General features: G+C 42.5%; 1 protein-coding gene across 8 annotated transcripts in view; it reads left to right on the top strand.

Moving 5' to 3' along the window:
* The first annotated feature begins 1068 nt into the window (after positions 1-1068).
* Positions 1069-24160, top strand: part of ATG7 (autophagy related 7) — a 231462-nt gene continuing 208370 nt past the window's right edge. For 2 of the 8 annotated variants that reach the window (XM_078074999.1, XM_078074976.1), the window contains exons 1-3: positions 6563-6753; positions 16764-16936; positions 17647-17701. In XM_078074999.1, coding sequence (XP_077931125.1) covers positions 6722-6753; positions 16764-16936; positions 17647-17701 — 260 coding nt within the window. In that variant the 5' untranslated portion in view covers positions 6563-6721. Of the gene's footprint in view, positions 1125-2710; positions 2852-2892; positions 3016-6562; positions 6754-16763; positions 16937-17646; positions 17702-24160 lie in introns of those variants that run through there. The other 6 variants (XM_078074983.1, XM_078074986.1, XM_078074984.1 and 3 more) reach the window with 6 other exon arrangements.

Here is a 24160-nt window from a genome sequence, read left to right as displayed (position 1 = left end):
GGTAAAACATTTTCTGACCTACTACTATCCAATCAAGCCACCCTTTCCTCCCACTTTCCCACACCCAGTTCTTTCTAGCCTTCTTCACTCTTCCCTATTAAGGAAAAATTCTTTTTGCCTAACCCTTAGACACTTCCAGATCTTTTAGTCAGAGTGGTCCCTCTATTGCAATAGGCCCTTCCCTTCCCTTTTCCTCCCCCCTTGCAACAATCCTTTCAAATAAAGTAATCTCCTCACTAAGTCTGGATTTGTTTTCTTATTTGGCAGAGTCAAACATGCTTCCATTAGAATCTTACCCCAAAAGCTCTGTAACCTTCAGCAAGCCACTTAACTTTTCCTGGTCTCTGCTCCTTTATGTGCAAAATGGGGATAATATGACATCTATGTTCAGGACCTTTGCAGTGATTAGAAAATATGAAACCCTGAAAACACAGTAGATAATAGTAGTAATTACTCTTTTTATTATGACTCTATTGAGCTACATCTGAGTCACTTTCATTCCTTATGAATGAATGGCCTTATATGTCACATTAAGTTTATACTCACTATTGTGTCTTCAATATCTGACCAATGCTTGGCACATAGTATATGCACGAGAAATGACTTGGAAGGAGTAACTTTATCCCATTGACAGCGGGGAGCTATGAGAATAATATCTGGTCTAGAAAGAACAGGTTAATTACTGACGACTTTCATGAACTTTTACCTATTAAAATTCTCATTTGTCTCCACACCTGCCTCTTTAATGACACTTAGGATACGTTTAATGCTGCCTCTTCTGGAAAATGGAAATGATCATAATTCCTATCACGCTCTGAAATCGAAAGAGAGAAAGTGGAGCAGTTTTTTCAAAGCATGACAGGCATATAACACATTTCCACAGCTGATAAACTGGCTTGCTCAGCTCTCACCAGGGGGCCTCGCCCACCTCCTGACGCTCCGCCTTCCTTGCAACTCAAGTTCCTCCCATTCAGCCCGGTGCTAGGGGCTCATATACCAGGTTGGCCCGCGCCTCCGTGTGCGCATGCGTACCACTGACCTAGGCAGGCGGGCGGGCGGGGCCATATTGCGTCATCGGGGCGCGCGCTGCGGACTACGCCGTGGTTGCCGGAAGTTGAGCGGCGGTAAGTGAACCGCGTTGGTGAGGGAGTAGCGGGGTCCTGCGGGCTGGGTTTTGGAGGCCTGGCGGGAAGGGTCGAGCTCGGCAGTGAGGGCGAGAGCCTTGGTGGATTTCAGGATCCTCTCTCCTCCAGGGAGTCACTGACTCCGGCTTTCACCCTCCCTCTCCAGCCACGTCCCCTGGGACTGATTCAGTCCGGGGTCCTGACTAGAAAGCTCCTAATGTCCTAAGTCAGTCCCTCCTGTCGTCTGTCAGGGAGTCCTCTGAATCTTCGGTGTTGGAATACCGGGGATAGGACGTCAGGGCTCTTAATCCTGGTTTTGCCCGGATTTGCTGTGTGACTCGGGCATGTCACCTCTTTCTGAACCTGTCTTCCCTCATCTGTAAAATGGGAGTGATAAATAACGTCATTTGTGAAGCGAGGGCGTTAAATGAAGTCAGTTTTTTGTCAGGGCTTTTCTGAGCTAAGATTCTCGATTCTTCAGTTTGATCCAGGGGTTACAAACTTTAATGCTTATTCAGTCAGGTAAGGTAAATGTAGGTGTAAAAATTTTATTTCCATGTCAGAAATAGTCAAACGTTTTTGCTTGAGTTTTATGAGCACAATACTAACATATATGAAGTTGGAGAAATGAAAGCAAAACTCTTGTGTTGCACTCGTGTAATCTCTTGATTTTTAAACACTGACGACTACAATTTTTTCAAAACCAATTTAAGAAAAAATGGTTTTTAACTTTGCAACTCAAACCAGGCATATCTGTGACTGCCAGTTTCAGACCCCTGGGACCCAGGTTCCCTTTCCAGTTGAATACTTGGATTTCTTTTATGACACCCCGGCCCATGGGTTAAATTTCTTAAGTGGCAGAAAAGTCGCTATTTCTGGTTATTGTTGTTTGGTCTTTCCCCCTAGCTTTGACTTAAGTCATATGTTGAGCTGAAAGCAGCTACCCCATAATCTCAGCTCATTGTCCCTCCTTCAGGCCTTTGGGATCTCCCTTCTGCTTCACACCATTTCTTCTCCAGGCTGAGCACATTGAATTTATTTACCCATAGTAAACTCCACAACAGCTGAGAATTTTGCTGTGTGCCAGGCATCACCGTAAGCACTGCTGATGCAGAGGTGCTGTTCATGGAGCCTACTTTTTGATCGTGGTGGTGGCGGTTGTGGTGATTGTCAATGATACAGCGCTTATAGTGGGTGGTAGGTGTTTCAGATCCTGTTAGACGCCACAGAAAAAAGAAACAGTAATGGAATGGAGAGTAACTGGGGCTAAGCGGAGGGAGCTGTTGTAAAATCTAGGTGGTCAGAGATGAATTCTCTGAGGAAGTGACTTTGAAACTAACATGCGAATGAAGAAAAAGCCAGTCTTGTGAAAGCTCATCTTGCCTAATTGTTTCTCCATCCTGTCAAACCGTTTACAGGTTGTGTCTCATTTGTAGCCCTTTGCTCCTGCTGCTTCTGCTGCCTAAAACATCTCCCCTTCCCCTTCCATTTTTTTGGGCCAGCTCCTCCCTGCCTCTCATGTGACATGATTTCGAAATTCTTTAAGGAGTTAAGTACAGGGCTCTCATTCAAGATACACATCCCTGTCCTCAAGGAATTAATTATTTTTTAAATCAAGGAGATAGACAACAGCACTATGGTATGAAGCTGTTGTAGACATTTGCCAGAGGAGGACTTAGAGTGATCATACGTCAGGCTGAGGCATCAGAGAAGGCTTCTGTGAGGAGGTATTGCTTTATTCAGGGCCTGAAGGATGAGCAAGATCAGTCAGGAGAAGAGGAGTGGGAGGTGGGACGATAATGCACACATTGGGAGTGGCGCGAGCAGAGGGCTATAGGTGACTGCATGACCTGCAGGTAGTTCACCTCGGCTAAGATGTGACTATGGAAAGGTAAGCAGGAGGCAGATCACAAAGGGCTTTGGGGGCAACAAAAGACTGTATAATATATAGTTAGGAACACAGACTTCGGAATCTGAGTTACCTGTGTACCTGTGCTGGCTTTGCCATTGAACTGGTTTTGAGACCTTGGGCAAGTCACTCCGTTTCTAAACTTCAGTTTCCTCACGTGTAAGCCAACCTCCCGGGGTTGCTGTGAGAATTGAATGCTATATGTTACCCACTTGGTGTTGGAGGATGGTAAATCATAAACGGTAGCAGTTAATATTGCCATGCTAAGAAGTTTGGACTTTCTTGAAGGTGTGGTGTTGGGAGAGTTGAGGCAGTGAAAGTTTAAAAAGGGGTGTGACATGCTCTCACCTATTTTAAATTACCTAGGCAGTTCCATGGTGATTACACTGGACAGGGCAGAGCCAGCAGGGACACCAGTGAGGGCACTGTTGCTTTGGTCCAGGTGGCAGAGGAGGAAGGCGTGAACCAAGGCAATGGCTGTGTGGACGGAGATGGATGCGTGGGTTTAAGGGCTAAAGGAAGTGGGATTTGCTGGACTGGTAACTGGATAACACCACATGGGGAGAGGAGGAAGATGAATTGGGATATGGGGGGTAGTGGGGATGGGTCCTATGTGTGGACGTAAGTAATAACAAAGTTCGTTGATTAGTGGTCCTTGATTGGTTATCCCTGACCTCCTCTGAGATTTTATTTAGAAGTCCAAATAGCCTCTTTTCTCCACTTTTACCCATGGGCAGTGAAGTTTAGAAATGCCTTCCTCCTCCTTTTTTCTATCTCCCGATCCTTCTACCTATCTCTAGTGTAAGGCCTGATTGTGTATTCAAGGGAGAATAATAAGATACTGCTTTGTTACCCAGTAGACAGTATGCACCACCATGGTCTTGGCAGACCGGGTAACTACAACTCGGTGTCAGTCCAGCCCCAGATGATCACCTCTGGGGTTTTCTCACACCTTCTTTGTTGTGATTACCTTCCTTTGAACTTGTTCCTGTTAGACAGTCTCTCTTTAAGAGCGTGGTGTATAAAAGAAGATCTCTTTCCTCCAGGAGTCTGTCCTTACAGACCAGGGCTGTACTTTTTTTGTGATGATCTGAGCACCCCCATCCCCATCTTTGTTGTTGACACATCCTGCCCTTGACACTGTCACGCTGTGGACTCCTGGTGCTGCTTGGCACTCCTCATGTGTGTTTGGACAGCTCTCTTGCCCATCTCCTCCTTGTCTTTCAGATTTTCATTCCTCTCCCAGCTTCCTAACCTTGCCTTTGACCTCATGAAGTTGCAACCAGCGGTTAAGACTCCCCAACTGCTATAATTTACAAACTTGTCTCCAGCTGACCCTATCACTTTGCCTAATTCTGTGAAAGAAATACGTTTTGGGCTGATTCTTTTACTTGTGCTGAGATTCCATCTCCTCCTTTTCCTCAGGACCTGGTCCTATCATTTATTCCGTTTCTCTCCTGCTTAACTATCTCTTCTCATTTAAATACCTGGAAAAAAACCAAACACCTTCCCATTAACTTCTGCCATCAGGCCATCACGCCACCTCTTCCCATCCACATTTCTTGACTTCCTGAAGTCATCATTCGCTAAAATCCTGCTTCCACCCACTTGTCCTCCAAAATTGCTCTCCCTAGTCTTCACACCTCCATGTTACCAAAACTCTTGAACATTTTTCCTTCCTTATCTTTTGAATTCTGAGCACATCTGATATTGCTGATATTCCTTCACTTAGGAAAACCACTCCTGCTTTGTGCTATCTCTCTGGCTGTTTCCCCCTGTATGCACTGTGGACTTTTTTCCTCCTTTTGTCTCTTAAATGCTAGTTTTCTCCAAGGCTCTGCCTTATACTCTGTGCTCTTCTAACCCACAACTTCAATTCCCATTTATATGCCAAAGACCCCTGTTCTGTATCCTGAGCTGGGATCTCTCCTGAGGGCCAGCCCTCAAACTCAGTGAGTCCAAAATGAAGCTCATCAGCTTCCCTCCAAAGCTACAGTTCTTTCTGCATCCTTTATTCTGACTCATTCTCCTCCTTCCATTTAGTCATTCAAACCAGAGCCTTGGAGTCATCCTGGACTTTTCCTTCTCATCCCATCCCAGGCAGTCATCAAGGTTCTACAGATTCTCTTTCCTTGATATCTCCTGACACATTTACTCCTCCATTTTCTCTCCCACTGCCTTAGTCTGGGCTCTTCTCACTTCTTGCCTATATTCCTGCATGACCACTGAGCTGCTTGCTCTGTCTGGCCCACACTGGTGCCGGAGTGCCCTTTCTAAAATACAAATCTTTGCCAAAATACAAAGCCCTCCTTTGCAGTTTAATTTAGATACCCCTCCTTCCTCCTCCCATAACACCCTGCACGAACACATACCATACTGTAGGGCATTTGTTTTATCCACAAATTGCTATCCTGTCATTCCTGGTCTGTGTAACCCTCAAAACTTAGATCCTAAAATGCAAAGACCTTAGCTTTTTTGCCATTGAATGCTGAAATATAGCACAGGAACTTGTACATAATATAATGTTTATTGAAGGAATAACTAAATGGAAATCCCCCTGTCTTTGACACATGTTTTGTTGGTAACATTAATTGTTTTTGAGTGCCTCCTGTGTCAGGTACATGCATTTTCTAGTTGAATCCTCACAGTGATTCTGTACAGCAGGTGATGTCCCATCTTATAGGTGGGTGTGATTTCTGAGTCTGTTTCCCTGCTCTAAACCCCTAACACAGGGTTTAGCACACATGACATACTTAGTAAATATTGATGAATATTCATTCACACAGATATATAAAAATAAATTGGACAGGACCAAAGACTGAGCCAATGACTTATCACTATTAGCTCCTTTCTTATTAACATCAGTTTCTTATTAACATCAGTTCATACCTTAACCAACATTCTTTGAATAAGATTATTTTACCAGTTTTTGACCCCTCTGATTATGTCAGTATATCCAATTACAACATCTTCATCTTGTCTACTAGGATATTTGGAGCATTCTTGTCGGAGACCTTGCTGAGGTCCAGATATCCTATGTCCTATGTCTGTGGTTCTTCTTTGATCAAGGAAGAAGTGCTATTACTCTGTCATGACTTGTTCTTAAACCATAGTGGCCTCTTCTGATGACTGCTGCTACAGTTGTGCAGGTTGTGTACTGCACAAGAGGCCACATCTGAGGGGTGCTTTGTGTAGGTCATAGGCATCATGGGTATATTTTGTAGTGCCAGTTTTCTAGCATACAAGGGTAAAATGTCTTGAGCCAACCCGTCAGTGTATTACAACAATTTTCTAAGGGAAGGAAGTAAAACATCTTGAGGAAGATGTGCAGTTTCCTAATTGTACAAAAGTGCCATGTGATCTAGAATGGCCCACATGACACTCCTCCTAGGAGCAAAACCTCTGTCCAATGGACTGTAGAATCCAACCTTATACTCATCTTTGGAAATCACGTATTTTGAAAATCTGGTATCAGGTGTTGGCTTGGCCCAATTTCTCAGCCCCTCTTCCTTTTCCAGGACTCTGTAAATATCACCGGAACTGAAAACCACAGAGCCTCTGTTACTCAGAAGCTAGACTCCATAACTCAGCCAGCTTTTAGGAAACCATCACGGATTTTACTTGTTGGTTGACATAAGGGCTCCACAGTGATTCGGGTAAATCTAGGTGGCTGTCCGTCATATACAGAATGGAGCAACGTGATACTGTTGATTGGTGCAGGTAACAAAAAGGACTCAGAAGCAGGCATCCTGTCTCCATCTTCCTTGTGTTGTTTCTCCTCTCTCACAGGTCTTCTCAGCTTTTACAGCTCTCACTACCTCTCCCTTGTAGGCTTGCCACACCCTGCAATGCTGGTATCCAGTGCACCCATTCTCAAAAACTGAGGCTGAACAAGAACAGATTGTATGTGAAGGTTAAGGTTATTAAAGCAGAAGGAAAACCAAAGAAAAACAACTCCCAGGAGTAGCCAGTGAGAATGAAAGTTACAGTTTGAAGACTATGGAGGTGACTGTCAGTTCTCTGATGGACTTCTTGGAGAAACAAATAATGTCAATTTGTAGGGGTAGAGGTGGCATACGGGGAGGTGAGGGAGACAACTTGTCCGCAGTAGCAGTTGTCCTCTCTGCTTATGTGAACAGCTGTGACCACCTTACAGTACAGTCACAAAAAGAGCCATTTTAGATGACTCGGTATCTTGTGGAGACATCAGTTTGGCTCAGGGGCATCTTGACTCTAATGCGATTTTTAAAAGGATTTGAGGTTTCTGAACCCAGCTGGTTCCCCTGTAGGAGTCCTGAGTTTTCATCTTCTGGTAAAACCTAATCTGTCTTCGAAGTTTGGAACTTTGCTCCCCTCCTTTTGGAAGGGAGGGCTTGTACACCTCCCTCTTTGGCAGCCTTGCACATTATTTCCAAAACTCATGAAGCTGCCGAGCATCATTAGCCGACAAAATGTGCGTTGACTCCATATGCCAAAGGGGCCCCCTCCCCACTCCTGGCCTTCTCCTTTTTTTTTTTTTTTTTTTTTTAACCCATCAGCAGCTAAGAACATACTCTGTCAGCAGGACTTGGCCATGTGGTTTGGTGCTTATTTTAATGACTGCCAGAGCTCACAGCCCTGCAGCTGGGAGAATGAGAACAGAAGTCCGCTCTTTGTGCTCCATCTTGGCCCAGAGAAGGTACTTCAGGGCCAATTTGCGGTTATTCTGGCACTTCTCCTAAGTGAATGGCCCCACATGGCCTCAGAGAAATTGAACACAAAGTGCTCCTAACTCTTAGAACTTGTTCCTCTGGACTTCTCCTTGATGACCTATAGCAGGAGACCATCCGTTCCATTTTAATTAATACTCTGCTGTGACTGCAGTGTGCTCCTTTGAGGGAAGTGAGGCTTCAACGAGGCATGTTTGAGGCAGAGAAAGTTTTCATAGTGAGCACGGGGAAGGGCAACCACATTAGTCAGGCGCTGTTGACTAACGTGAGAGAGATGTGTTGACAAGAAGAGCTAATAGCACTACCGTTATTGACTGCTGACTGTGCCAGGCACTGGAACAGGCACATCACACACTTTCTCATTTAGCCGTCCCAGCAACCTCAGGGCTTGGGTACAATTACCCTGATTTTGCAGACGAGGAAATCGAGGCACAGGGGATGAAGTTCCCTGCCTGAAGCTCCTCAGCTGGTGAGAGGTGGAACTGGAGCTCCCGCTTGGGTCTGTCTGAAGACCAGGCTCCCAACTACTGTCACTTTAACATCCTTTCTCTGGACCATCAGAAGTCCCCCTGCCCTCCCAAAGCAAACAAACAAAAACCCAACAACGCACACTTGGAAAAGTTATAGCAAGACTTTTTTTTTTGGTACAGTTAGGCTGGTCTGTTTTTCCGCTGTCCTCCAAGGGTCTAGTTTCCCTGAAGACAAATTTGTTTGTTTTATCACTATGATTGTTGTTTATCTTCTACCAATTTTACGTCTTCATTTTTCCAGAAATCCTACACTGGCTTAATATTCGCTGTGTCCAATCCTATTGGCCCCCCTCCGGAGGGAGACCAGTTGGACAGACTTATCAGGGAGCCTTCCTGCTCCAATTAATTATATAAGCAGCAAAGCCAAAATACTTCCGTCTTCAGCTTCTTTAATAACAGATGCTAGAGAAATTTATGGAAATGGTATTTCATTTAGACTTATTTAGAAAAATGAATTTCTTTTCAACAAAGCTAGATTTAAATAGGTCATCTGTTAACTATTAAATGAATACAGGAAGGTTCTTTGTAGGATCACTGTAGCTTGAATATAGGGCTTTCTCTTTTACTTTTTTTGTTCAAGTATAGTATACATATAGTAAAGTGTACTAATAAATCGATAGCTCATGGGTTTTTACATAGGTATGTGCCCTGTAACCACCTCCCAGCTCAAGGTATATAGAATATGTCCAGCTCCCCAGGAGGCTTCTTATTTCCCCTTCCCAGTCAGTAGCCCCACCCTAGCCTGTAATTACTCTTCTAACTTCTGTCATGTTAATTGGTTTTGCCTGTTGAATATAACATAGGCTAGGTGTGTGCAGGCACTAAAATTGTCTTCATATTATATTTTGGAACAGTTTCAAACTTGCAGAAACCTTACAAGAATAAGACAAAGACCTTTCATATACCCTTCTCCCAGAGACTCCATCCAGATTTTGTCCCAGTAGCATCCTGTATAGAAGCAGAGGGTCAACCCAAGATCACATGTTGCCCTCAGTCGTCATGTCTTTCTCTTTCATTCTGGAACAATTCCTTAGTCTTTCCTTGACTTTTAAGACCTTGACACTTTGGAAGATTGTAAGCCAGTCTCAGTCATTTTGTAGAATGTTTTTCAGTTAGGGTTTACCTGACTTTTCCTCTCAATGAGCCCCAAGTCATGTTTTTAGCTGAGTGTTATAGGTGTTTGTGCTTTTCGTGGCATTCCATCAGATAGCATACGTGTCTGTTGGTCCCATTGCTGCTGGTGCTAACTTCAGTCCCTACATGAAGATGGTGTCTGCCAGATTCTGTCACTCGATAGTCAGTTTTTCTCTCCTTTGAAATTAATCTTTTTTTTTTTTTTTTTTGTGGAGAGATACTTGGAGACTGTGAATAACGGCTTTTAACTTCTATAACCATGGGAATACTTTCAGGAAGAAAGATCAGTTCTTTACTAATTTTGTATTTGGTTGAGTAAGGTTTCATTTCAATTGATTGGTATGTGCACATCTCTTGCCAATTAAGATCTTAGTCCTAAAAACCAATAATAGGTTTAGAGACCTTCTAAGTCATATGGCCTATTTCCATTTGTTCTTCATGATTTCTTACTCTAATCTCCACATTCCATGGTAATGAGCTTGGAGTTTGTCTTCCCAATTGCAGAAGCCTGGCTTATTTCTTTCTCTTGCTTCTCTTGTGGAAGGTACCCATAAAAGGTTTCTAGAACTCAGTAACATTTGAGAGCCACTCTGCAAGGGATTATGTTATATTGAGAGGAATGAGCCAGGATCTCTGTATCTGTAGAATTTTCAATCAAGTTGATGGAGGTAGACAGATCAGGGAAGAGTCGGACAGTAATACTAAACGTAGAGGTAGCTTAGAGACAGAAGTGATTAACTATAGCTGATGGAGAAGAGCAAACAAGGAGTACAGAGAGTGAAAGGCAGCTCTGGGAAGGCTTTCTGGAGCAGATAACCTCTGAGCTGGATTTTGAAAAGTGTATCAGTCACAGGGGCAAGGATGTCTTTTAGACAGAAGGGCTGTTTGTTCAGAGTTGCGGAGGCAGAACAGCAGGTGTGTTAGAGGAGAACCAAGCAGCTTGATGTTTCTTCAGCATCAAGTCAGAGGTGAGGAGTGGCGTGGCCACCAGGGTGGCACCAGAGAAGTTGGGAGGCAGTAGCAGGGGTCCAGGAAAAAGTAGGAAGGAAACCATCAGAGGTGTGGTAATATGCCAGTTTTGCATGTGAAATGCCACTAATGGCATTATTTATTTATTTGAGAGAGAGAGAGAGAGAGAGAGCAGGGGGAGGGGCAGAGGGGGAGGGAAAGAGAATACTCAAACAGACTCCCCACTGAGTGTGGAGCCTGATGCGGGGCTCGATCCCAGGATCCTGAGATCATGACCTGAGCCGAAATCAAGAGTCAGCCACCCAACCAGCTGAGCCACCCAGACTCCCTGAGCCTCAGTAAATCTTAACTGAGCTTCATGGTAGCTTACTGATGCTGACATATGTGTGAGTGTTCTGTGTAGACTACGTTTTCCAGTTCATACAGATGTATTTGCAGCATTACGGGGTTTCTATCATAGACCAGCAACTGTGGCCTTGCAGTCCGCTTCACCCAAGTGACAGGTGTGGAAGATCATCTAGTCTGAGAGTTCTCAAACTGTAGCTTGCAGGTCAGATCGTGACCAAGGCCTTTTTGTGTGTGTGCAGTCCACGAGCTAAGGATTGTTTTTACATTTTTCAAGGGCTGTAAAAAAGGAGAAGAAACTATAACGGAAACTGTTTTGGCATGCAATGACTAAAATATTTACTATCTGGCCCTTTTCAGAAAAAGCCTGCCAAACCCTGGCCTCGTCTGACTGCTTGATACAGTAATCCTTTGTGCAATATGACTTGGCAAATAATCATCTAATATATGCTTGGACACTTCCACTAATGGAAAATTCATTATCTCTCCAGCCAATCTGTTTCTTATTTGGACAATTCAGGCTATTAGTAATTTTTAAAGTCTGCTGTAATTTGTCTCATTATAGCATCCATCTATTGGCCTTTTTTGGGGGAAGAGAGCTATTATTGCGTGTCAACATTTACTGAGCTCCTAATATATTCTAGGCAATGTGCTGAGTGCTAAAGAAAGACGAGTAAGACATTGTTGTTGGTCAGGGATCTCTCAGGTGTTGTTTCTTGGAATTAAAGCAGCTGTGCTGGTAGCCTTGGGTGTCTTTCATTCCGCATCTTGCCATTGGGTTGGGACTTTTTTTCTTTAATTATTTTATTTCTGTATTGTTATTCCACATACACAAAATTCATTGAATTTCGAAACAAATTCAAAGGGAATAGGGCCATACAGTGAAAATAAGTCTCTCCACACCCTTGTCTCCTGATTCCATAGCTGCTTTCTTGGGAGGCAACCACTGTTACCCATTTCCTATGGGGATTTGACTTTAAAGAACAGCACTACCCAAGGTTTAGGACCATTTGTAAAGAAACTTTTGGCAAGTACTCAGACAGTGGTGTTTTATGAGCTCCTACTTTGTGTAAGTTGCTGAGTGTGACTTAGTTTTATTTTCATAAAGCCAGAAATTTGCACCACGTTTAGGTGGTACACACAGCCCCAGAGAGTTTGTATTGCTTAACCACCCACCTGCTATTTCAGTTAAATCTTGGCTGGATATTTTGGTTACTGCTGGGATTCTTGCTCATGAAAAGTGCTGAATCCTCATCAAAGCCTTTCCTCTTTCAGTGGAAATAACACAGTCCCATCTTGTGTAACTCCTGGGTTTCACATCCTGAATATGATAGAAATAGTGAGAAATAAAGTTGAACCACACTTATATTGATGCCCCTGTCAGTTTCCTTCCTTGAATATGTCTATATGTAGTGTTGAAGTTTCTAAGCAGAATTCTCATCTTGTATTGTCTAGGGTTGTATAGACAAGTAATTTTTTAGGAAGCAGGTGACGTTTGGATCTAGGTGAGTGACACATAAATGACTTTACACCTATAACTCACTACTCCCTCCAGAATTCCATTTTGATCATTACTTCCATAAATCTTCCCTTCCAGCTTAAGGAAGATGGCAGTGTGACACAGATGTATGGATCCCTAAGTGATACATTTATACTTGAATATGCTATTTAGATGTTTCCAGCAATGTCCTCATCACATGTTGCTGCTGCTTAGGACCTTTCTGTTTTCTTAGCCTGTCAAGCAGCAGTTCAGCGGCTGAATACCAACCATATCCTCTTGTGAAATAGGCTCTTGGGTTCTGTTTGAAATTTCTAAAAGATCAAATAAGTCAGAAAATGTTTGAAGGATGTGCCTCTTACGCAGATTACTTAATTAGTATGCCCATCTCTTATTTTCTAAGTGGTCTTCCTGAGTCACCTTTTCCCAGTTGTTTTAAGTGCGGTATAGAAGAGAGTCTTCTCTTTTGTCTCTGGCACTGGTAAAATTCCATCTTGGTGACCTCAGCAGGTGATCCAAATGATGATGAGTTACCGCCGACCTTTAAGAGTAAGTTGTGGATGACTAAAGCATGTAGGGGCCTGATTACCCGTCACACAGAGGCTGTCAGAGAGATTCATTTGTACTACTGTCTGCTGCTGTGTTGATTTCCTTCCATATTGGATGACTACTCTGGCTATGACCTTTTACTTTTGACTCTGTTGGAGAGGAAGTTAGTATGTAAATGTTTTTCAAAATGGTTCTTTTTTAGCATCTGTGCAGCTGATGGGCAATATAAAGGCTCTGAAAAGGGGTGTCTTCCTTCAAGGCAGTACTACTGTACTTGTGATGAGAGTTGGGGCTTTGAAGCCAGTCGACCTGGGTTATAATCTCAGCTCTTCTACTTCCTAACTGAGTGACTTTGGGCAAGTTACTTGGTATTTTCAGTGCCTCCATTTCTCTTCTGTAAAGTAGGCATAGTGCAACCACTTTGAGGTTGTCATAAGATAATGTGTAAAATGTTTAGTGCTTGGCACAGAATAAAGATTCAGTTAGAATAGTTACTACTACTGCTGCTGTTATTTAAAAAATTTTAAAAAGGGTATGATCAAAAAAGCAAGTATGATTCATGATGGTAAATGCTCTAATGGAAGTTTTCATCTGTCATCATGGAGAAGGGAACCATTGATGCCCACTGACTGTGGGCGTTAATGAGAGCTTCATAAAATATCTTAATAGATGAGATGGAATTTTCCTGGTAGAGATGGGGAGAGGTTTCCTAGGGAAAGGCGTAAGGCTGAGAAATGAGCAAGCTGAAACAGTGTTGGCACCTTACTCTCTCTGGGGTAACGCCGGTAAGGTTTTTTGTTTGTTTAAACAACGCAGTCCCCTGTGCAGATCAGTTCTGGTGGCAACATGACATCTTGTTTGGAGAAGGCAGGGACAGAAGGCAGTGACCTGTGGGCATGTTACCACAGAAGCTGAGGTGTGAGATGGTAGGCCTGACATGTGGCAGGGGGATGGAGGGGAGAAGGGAAACTGACTTGGACAGGAAACACGAAATTGCATGAAGAGTATGGGCATGTGGAATTTGGATCCTCGTCCTCTCCAGTTCACCCCACTTTCCTACCTGTATGTTCTTCTGCAGACTTCTTATCTCTGTGAACCTCAGTCTCTTCCTCTGTAAAATTGGAACTGTCACTTATTAGGGCTTTCCAGAGGAATAAATTCAGGTGCACACCTCTGCTGCACTGCCTGGCCCAGTAGCTGTCACCTTCATCTCATTCCAGAGGCCCGTTTAAGGCTGAGTCTCTAGCAATCACTGATGTACTAACTATGAGAGATAGAAAAATTGAAGATGACTTTGAGGTTTTGACCTCGGATATAAGTGGTACTATTAAGTAAACTAGGACATATTGGGAAAGGGGCAGAATTTTGGGAAAAGAAATGTTCAGTTGGGGTTTGTCAAACTTGAGATGTCTATGAGAAATCCAAGTCCTGGCTTTTAAAACATACAGATGACCCTTGAACAATGTGGGGGATAGGGGTGCTGACCCCCCACATAGTCAAATCCATGTATAACTTTTGACTCCCCCAAACTTAACTACTAATAGCCTATTGTTGACCAGAAGCCTTACTGATAACATCAACAGTCGATTAACACATAGCTTCTGGGTTATATGTATTATATACTGTAACACATAGCTTCTAGGTTATATGTATTATATACTGTATTCTTACAATAAAGTAAGCTAGAAAAAAGAAAATATTAAGAAAACCATAAGGAAAATACATTTACAGTATTTCGATACTGTAGCGTATCGAAAAAACTCCACGTACAAGTGGACTCATGCAGTTCAAGCCTGTGTTGTTCAAGGGTCAACTGTATATGTTTGGAGGTTAACTCTCTAGAAGTATAGTCCTACAGTTCACTGGCATATAAATAGAAATTGATGTAGAAAATGAGTAATTTTGCTTTTGAGAAAACTTATAGACCAAGGAGAGAGCTGAGCATGGAATCTTTCAAAAACCAATAGTGGAAAGCATTGTGGAGGAAGAGTAGAAAGGAGCGATTGGAGGAGGCTGTTTGGGTGTTCTAGATCCACGTTTCTCAATGCGAAGGCCCCAGGTCACCTATATGAGGGTCTGTTTCTCTGTTGGGCACTGAAGCCCCAGTGCATGGGATCCATAAGCTTTCCCTGGTCCTATGGAAATAGGTGTGAGCTGGAAAAAGATGAACATTCTGAAAGTACAGAATTATAAAAAGCCTTTCAAATAATTAAAAGCCAGAAATTATTTAATACAGGACAAGGGTATGTTTAAATATGTTTGAAATGGTTTAGAGGTGGGGCCTCCAAAAGTAAGAGTGCCAGTGTCCTGAAGCCATCAAGATAGTACCAAACTTGAATCAGACCCGCCTGGGACACTAATCAAACCTGGAGACTCCTGGCCACCCTCACCCTCTCTTCTCCCCTCCAGCAGGTGGAGCCCAGGCATACTCTGTTTTGTTTTAAGATTTTACTTATTTGTCAGAGAGAGAGAGAGAGAGAGAAAAGAAGCAGGGGGAGCGGCAGGCAGAGGGAGAGGCAGGTGCCTCGCTGAGCAGGGAGCCCGATACAGGACTCGATCCCAGGACCCCGAGATCATGACCTGAGCCGAAGGCAGACACTTAACTGACTGAGCCACCCAGGTGTCCCTTCATCCTCAGTTTTTAATAAGCCCTCAAGGTGGGGAAAGTTGAAAACCTTTGGTCAGACATTTTCTGACGCATGATGCTGAGAATGCATACTGAGGCAGTCGGGAGTTTTAAAGAGCTCCTTCCCTGAGACATCTTCCCTGCTTTGCCCCATACTCATCTCCTCTTTCTGGAATTTTAGCATCTTCATGGAGTGCTAACTTTGCATTTTACCATCTAGTTATTATCAGTCGAAAGCTTGTTATCTCTCTTTTTTTTTTAAGATTTTATTTATTTATTTATTTATTTATTTATTTATTTATTTGAGAGAGAGCGAGAGAGAGAAAAAATATGTGCACAGAGGGAGAGGGAGAAGCAGACTCCCTGCTGAACAGAGAGCCTGACCTGGGGCTCGATCCCAGGACCCTGAGATCATGACCCGAGCCGAAGGCAGCCGCTCAACCGATTGAGCCACCCAGGCACCCCCAAAAGCTTGTTATCTCTTAATTCCAAAATCTAACAAGTTTGGAAAACTGAAAACTATGTGATAATCTTGGCTCAAAACTCAGGTAATAGATGTGAACTATTGTCGCCTAGCATGACTCTTCATACATTCTGCTGCAGAAATATTACTCTGTCTGGTCATAGGGAAATTTGGGTGGAGAGTGAAGAGACCTCCCTGACTTGTGCTTTTTGGAAATACCAAGTTGCTCTAGTATTGTGCTTCTCCAGCTGGTAGTGGTGTCCTCCTGAGAGTGTGTGCAGGGGTGGGGGAGTTGCAGTGTGTGCATGTCTGATTGTTGGGAAGGTCACATTTATTTGATGATTTCAGGGGGAGAATGAAATATTAAAATACGTGTGGTGCAGTAAAATGCAAATTTTCCATGCATTTAAAAGATAAAAGATGAGATGTAAAAAAAGTTCAGGTTAGGTGGGCAGAAATTTCTTCATTCTCCTCAGCGGGGAGTGCTCAAGTGCTGCTCTCATTCAGAGCTCTGCCGGTTGGCCTTGTGTTTCTGACCGGCTGGGCTTGTGAAGTTCTCCAGGACCACACAGGAGGGCAGAAATTTCTGAGACTGTGATTATGTTGACGAAGGAGTCGCATTCGTGTAGCAGTCAGACTGACTTGAACAAGAAAGGAAGATGCATAGAGGTAAAGGCCAGAAAGGCCTAAGAGAAAGGACTTTACTTAGAAAATCAGTTGTGTTGTCAGCCTATGTTGTTGGCGACAAAGGCGGAGTATTCAAGGTGATTTTCAATTAGGTCTTCAGGTAGCCTGTATATATCCCATCATTTTTTGTTTGTTTGTTTGTTTTGATTATGCCTTATTACAAATTTTTTTTTCTTACCATATTTTGTGCTATTTTGCTGTGTTCTGTTTTGTTTTTTAGTAGGCAACAAATAATGGCAGCAGCTCCGGGGGATCCTGGGCTCTCCAAATTGCAGTTTGCTCCCTTTAGCAGTGCCTTGGACGTTGGATTCTGGCACGAGTTGACCCAGAGAAAGCTGAATGAGTATCGGCTGGATGAAGCTCCCAAGGACATTAAGGGCTATTACTACAATGGTAGGTGACAGTAAACTCCATATTCCGTCACCTTCTGTTATGTTCTCTGCCCTCCAGTATAGGGTCAGCTTTCCTTTAGAAAGGGACACCCTTGTCTTTTTAATTAATGCTCTTCACTGGTTTCTATTTTACTTCCTGACTGTCTGTCTGTCTTTAATTAATTAATTAATTTTTATTTGGGTGTAGTTTACACAGAGTGCTACGTTAGTTTTAGATTTACAACATAGTGATTTGACAAGTTTATATGTTATGCTTTGCTCACCACAGGCGTAGCTACCATCTATCACCGTACAGTTCTGTTACAGTAACATTGATTATATTCCCTATGCTGTACCTTTTATCCCCATTTTACTTCCTGGCTTTTGACACGAATTCATTTGCACTTCTTTTTCTCTGTTGTGGGGAAAAGAAAGGGAGTGGTGAGACTCCAGTTATTAATCCAAAGAATTAATACTGATTACTTAGAATTGCTGAGGGAGGAGATTGGAAACTTTTTTTTCCAATGAATCTTTTTTTATAGTCTTGACAAATTCCTCCAATTCAGAAAAGCTCTGGCATCTTCTGCTAAGTCCCTGTTGAATATGGATGACCAGGAATTGGACAGGGCACTTAGGGCTCAAGAAAGAGAACACAATTATTCACAAACATTTTAGTTATGAATGCTGCTATTACTGACTCATAACGGAAAATGTGATAATGCTTCTGTCCAGGTGATTCTGCTGGGCTGCCAGCTCGCTTAACGTTGGAGTTCAGTGCTTTTGACATGTGAGTATTTTTTTTTTTTTTTTTGCTTAAAATCTAAAGTGTTTCCTTTTTGTGAGGAATGAGCATTCTTACCTTTACACATAGATGGGCCCCAGGGGGAGGTGGCAGAGCCCCCGGAAGCAGGGCCAGCTCTTCAATTCTCTCGTAGCCCCCATTGCACAGAGACAAATGCTCGATGCTTAGGACTATTGGATATTTTTTTTTCAGCAGATAATTATCAGAGCCTATTAGGTGCCAAGTATCATCTAGATTGATTAAAACATAGATAATATCCCTCCTGCTTTTGATTTTATTTAATATTTTGTGATTCCTTATTGGTACTTCTTGACTTACTCTTGACTTACTCCTTCAGTTGCTTATCCATGGACATCAGTGAACATTTATTAGGTAGCTTTTGCTGAATTGCCCTCCCCAAAGGGGCCTCCCGATTTTTAGGATGACTGGGGCACAAGGACAGAGAAGTGTTACAGAAACCAAGGATGGGTGCTTTCAGGAAGGAAAGAATTGATCAACAATGTCAGAAGCAGAAAGGTCAGCGTTCAATGCAAGGGTCATTGGATTTGTTGATCAGGCTGTTTGCAGTCCCAAACTGAAATCCACACAAAAGGGTGGAGCTGAAACCATATTGAGGGGCTGTAAGACAATTAATGGTTGAAGAATTGAAGGCTTCAGTGTGGTCAGTGTTTCCTGCTTTCTCTACATTAGCAGTGTTAACATGTGGGATATGAGAAAGGCCAAGTGGTCTTTGTAAGGACTGCCTGGCTTTTGAAAGTCACAGTAGTCAAAAGTTAGGGTATTCCAAGTAAAGTATCCCTAGAATATATTTTTTATTTTCATTTTATTTATTTATTTTTGGCTTTTGAAATTTTTATTTTAATTCCAGTTAGTTAACATATAGTGTTGTATTAGTTTCAGATGTACAATATAGTCATTCAACCATGCCACACATCACCTGGTGCTCATCATGACAGGTGTCCTCCCTAATCCCCATCACCCATTTAACCCATCCCCTCACCCCCTTCCCCTCTGGCAACCATCCGTTTGTACTCTATAAGAGTCTGTTTCTTGATTTGTCTCTCTCTCTCTCTCTCTCTCTCGTCCCCTTTGCTTGTTTATTTTGTGTCTTAAGTTCTTAAGATTAATTTCTTAAATGAGTGAAATCATATGGTATTTGTCTTTCTCTGAGTTATTTAACTTGGTATTATACTCTCTAGCTCCATCCATGTCATTGCAAATGGCAATATTTCATTCTTTTTTTATGGCTGAATAACATTCCATTGTATATATGTATATCCCATCTTTTTTATCCATTCATCGATCGGTGGACACTTGGGCTGCTTCCATAATTTGGCTATTGTAAATAATCCTGCTGTAAACACAGGGGTGCATGTATCCCTTTTAATTAGTGTTTTTGTATTCTTTGGGTAAATACCCGGTAGTGCAATTACTGGATCATACAGTAATTCTATTTTTAATTTTTCGAGGAACCTCCATACTGTTTTCCAGAGGAGCTACACCAGTTGGCATTCCCACCAGCAGTGCATGAGGATTCTGTTTTTTCCACATCTTTGCTAACACCTGTTGTTTCTTGTGTTGTTGATTTTAGCCATAGAATATATTTTTAAAATCTCTCAAAAAGTCAACACATTTGATTCTTCTATCTCAAATTGCAAAATTTAACTGCATAACATAAATCCAAAATGATATTCGTCCTTTCCCCAGGTGAATCAGGGATTTGATATGCTGAAATAAATAACACGCCACACTCTGAGGGGAAAGAAAGGCTTAGGAAAAATAAAACGTGGTCCTATTAAAAAATATATTAGTCTTTATATCTTTAAAGGGTATGTGTTGGTGTTTCTTGTTCTTTTCAGACCTTTCTTTTTTTTTTTTTTTTTTAAAGATTTTATTTTATTTATTTGAGAGAGAGAGAGTGAAAGAGCACAAGAGGGGGTAGGGTCAGAAGGAGAAGCAGACTCCCCACCGAGCAGGGAGCCTGATGTGGGACTCGATCCCGGGACTCCGGGATCATGACCCGAGCCGAAGGCAGTCGCCCAACGAACTGAGCCACCCAGGTGCCTTTTCAGACCTTTCTTGATCTGTAATAAATTCCTTGTGATTGCTTGTCAAAACAAATCAAATCCTGGTAATCTCTCTCTTGTTTTGATATAGATTAACTTATCTTTGAAGCAATTACAAGATAATAAGGAAAATGATCGACAGTGTATAAGCATTAAATTATCTGAAGAAGTTCAAGTGAGCATATGAGCAGTGTAGTTTTAATGTGATCTCAAGAATCTGACATTAATTGCAAGCTAAACTTGCTGCCATCTTTATTCTGGTACTAGACTAAAAGGTTATTTTTTTAAATATTTTAATAATTTTATTCTTTGGAACAATTAATTATAGGAAAAAAGCAGTTCATAGAAGTTAGGTTTTGATCTTATTACAAAGTCCAAACATCTTAAACTCAAGCGATCCAGAAATTTTAGTTGATGGTGGTAAGAACATCTGTGATCGCGCAGCTCTGACTTTCACAGGAATTGCTTGATTTGACTGGTCATATCTTTTCATCACGCTGTTGAATAACCACGGTGTGCGAGGGTGTGTGGTGGGCGGTTGGGGAGATGAGCAGGAATGAGGCACGGCCCTAGTGGCGGAGCTGGAGCTGGTCGACCTGGTATCTATAGCGGGTTAACTCTGTGACCTAGAATAAGTGCTTTTAATTTCCTCACATTCAGTTTCCTCATCTCTGGCACTTGGCTTCTGACGTTCCTTCCAGTTTTACAAGTCTGTGATTTTCTGAATCTGTCTTCAGATGATTGGTGCTTTGGTCCGAGTGTTTGTATCCCTGCCAAAATTCATACGTTGAAAACCTAATGCCCATGGTGATGGTATCGGGAGGTGGGGCCTTTGGGAGGGGGTTAGGTCATGAGGCAGAGGCCTCATGAATGGGATCAGTGCCTTATAATAGACCCCCAGAGAGCTAACATGCCCCTTCCACCACTTGAGGACGTGGCTCGAAGTGGGCAGTCTGTGACTGGAAGAGGGCCTTCACCAGAACTTGACCATGCTGGCATCTTGATCTTGGGTTTCCAGCCTCTAGAACTATGAGAAATAAATTTCTGTTATTCATCAGCTACCCAGTCTGTGATATTTTCTTATAGCAGCCCAAACAGACTAAGACAGCTAGGGAGTTTAATGGAAGTGCTTGGAGCGCCACAGAAGAAAGGAGTTCTTCATATCCAAATTATTTTCATTATTATTCTTTCTTTGTTTTTATTGCTGTACATCTGCATGGGTTTGTAGGGAAAATCTTTATAAATTTATTCATCAGATGCTGAATGCCTCTTACGTGCAGGATGTGTAGGTGGTAGGAATACAAAGACTTAGGAAACACGGAGCTCTGGATAGAGATAGGAGATACATATTTGCATTGTAGTGTGCTCTGTGTTGTAATAAATGTGAAAAGGTAATGGTTATTTCAGAAATACTTATTGCTTCCTCTGTGTCTTGACAATAGAATGTGGTAAGCACTGGGCATGGAGAGAGGAATAAGGTACAGCTGAAGAGCTAACAGTCCTAGTACTCATTTATAGATGCCAAGAGTATCTCAGCTTTGCATAGCACCAGATAAATCCCTTATCCTCTGAGTCCCCAGAAGCCTAATGGGTCTCTGCCAGCAGTTAGCACCGTAAGATCCTGTTCTCCACATTGTATTAGGTGAATTAGCAGTCAAGTAGTATTTCATCAGGCATCAACTATTTTGCACTGGAGAGAGCTGCTTAGGGTAGGGTATACTGCTAAACCAGACCCCAAAAGGTCATGGCCAAACACAAAAGAGGTTTATTTCTTGCCCATTTAATAGTCCGGGACTGGGGTTCAGTCTTCTTCCCTCTGTGGCTCCCATCATTCTGGAGGGCTTGTCTTTGTGTGCTGATTAAAACGGAATTGTCGGGGGCACTTGGCTGACAGTTGGTGGAGTATGTGACTCTTGGACTGAGGGGTGTGAGTTCAAGCTCCACGTTGGGCATGGAGCCTACTTAAAAAAAAAGTATCTTAAATTCCACATATGAGTGAAATTGTATGGTATTTAAACAAAACAGATGAACATAGGGGAAGGGAAGGAAAAATAAAATAACAGGGAGACAAACCACAAGAAACTCTTAACTAGAGGAAACAAACTGAGGGTTGCTGGAGGGAAGGTGGGTGGGGGGATGGGGAAACTGGGTGATGGGCATTAAGGAGGGTACTTGTTGTGATGAGCACTGGGTGTTATATGCAAGTGAGAAATCACTAACTTCTACTCCTGAAACTAATATTATACTATATGTTAACGAACTTGTTTTAAATAAAATCTTGAAAGAAAGAGAAAAAAAAAGTTTAAAAGAAACCCAACAACCTGAATTGTTACTTTACCTTGCCTGGCAGGTAACAAAGTGACATGTGTCACTTTGCTCAAGTTCCACTGGGGAGAGCATGAGTCCTCACCTGTGTTGCAAGGAAAACTGGGAAACGTGGTGCCCCACTACAAGCAGCATATATGTACTCTATTTCCGCTTAAGAAGGCAAGAGTAGATTTTGGTGGACAAGCTCTGCAGAATTGTGAAACTGACTCATTAAAGCATAAGTTTTCCTTTCTCTGGGCTTCTTTCCCTTGAGGAACATTTATCTTTGCAGTCAGAAGAAATACTTTCTTTTCTAAGCCTCAAGTTGGACTTAATTAGAGAAATAGAAGCCATAACCCTTGCCCTCAAAAAAACTTCAAAAAATAGTTAAGGAAATGAGACTCATATGCAAAATCATCAGCACAGAACACAGGCTCTCTTAATCTCTGCTATCTCGTTAGCCCCTAACACAGGTCTGACATGGACTAGTTGCTCGAATAACTGTTGAAATCAATTACAAGCAGTCTAAATGCATGGCTGTCAAAATGGGATGTGGTGTGATTGGTAGAAGGACAGCCGTGGAGTCTGTTAGAGATGTTGCAAAACAGACACTCACAGATTATTACAGAAAGCAGGAGATAATGGTCATGCCCCCAGACTGAGTATGACTTTTAGGTTCCCAGAGTTCCTTGTGGGCATGCAGAGCTGTGCACATGGAGCAGATTCCTCAAAATAATGAAAAGCCACCTCTCTCTTTCTTCTGGGGGATTTATTCTGTCCTGGCCACCACCCTGCCTGTCTGTTCTGGAGGCTGTGGCCACATGCCTGCCTTTGGCCAGGTGTGCAAACCAGCTTCAGTACTTTCCTTACTCTGTACTGGGAGACTGAGTGAAGTGCAGGCCAAGTTTCTAGAGGCAGCATTCCCAAGCAGGTCCAGGCTTGAGGCCTTTCTAAGATCAGTCCTTTACCTGGTTAGTCTATACATCATTGCGAGTTCACTGTTGGCTTTAGTATATGGGGAAGATTTCTAATTCTGATCTTTTAACAGTTTTATTGAGATATAATTTACATATCATAAAATTTGCCCTTTTAAAATGTATAATGCAGCAGTTTTTAGTGTATTCACAAGGTTGTGCAGCTGCCACCACCAATTCTAGAACGTTTTCATCATTCCAGAAAGTAAGCCTATACCCATAAGCAGTTACTCTGCATTCTTCCCTTCTCCCACTCCCCAGACCGGGTAACCATGATCTACTTTCTGTCTATGGATTTGCCTATCCTGGGCATTTCATATCAATAGAATTGTAGGAAACTAAACTAATATTCTCTTGTTTCCAAGTCCAGGGCTCTTTCTACTCTTCATCTGAGCCATCTATCTGTGGAACAAGTGAACTTGAACCTGGAGAGGTTGGCAGAATGGCTTTCCCTCCCACTATCACTTTTTAAATTCGTTTCCTTGGCTACCTCCCCTGGTGGGACTTTACTCATGAAAAATTCTTCCCTTTGAAACTTCAGTTTGTTCTCACTGATTAACTTGCATGGGCACCAATATTCTAGGAGCCTGGCCAGCATGCTGGCAGATACTTGACTTCTCATGATGACACTTTGACACTGCATTCACACACCTAGGACACTCAGGCACTTAGGAAAAAGGGTCCCTTCTTCTTGTGCATGTATCAGAATTAGATCAGAGCTTTGTTCCTTCTATTTCAGCAGTAATTTCTTTTTTTTTTTAATTTTTTTTATTGTTATGTTAATCCCCATACATTACATCATTAGTTTTAGATATAGTGTTCCATGATTCATTGTTTGTGCATAACACCCAGTGCTCCATGCAGAACGTGCCCTCCTCAATACCCATCACCAGGCTAACCCATCCATCCTCCCAACCCCCTCCCCTCTAGAACCCTCAGTTTGTTTTTCAGAGTCCATCGTCTCTCATGGTTCTTCTCCCCCTCCGATTTCCCCCCCTTCATTCTTCCCCTCCTGCTACATTCTTCTTCTTCTTTTTTTCTTTCTTAACATATATTGCATTATTTGTTTCAGAGGTACAGATCTGAGATTCAACAGT

This window comes from Halichoerus grypus, chromosome 1 (genome assembly GCF_964656455.1).
Source record: "Halichoerus grypus chromosome 1, mHalGry1.hap1.1, whole genome shotgun sequence".
Classification (NCBI taxonomy): Eukaryota; Metazoa; Chordata; class Mammalia; order Carnivora; family Phocidae; genus Halichoerus; species Halichoerus grypus.
This window is presented reverse-complemented; position numbering and strand designations above follow the sequence as displayed.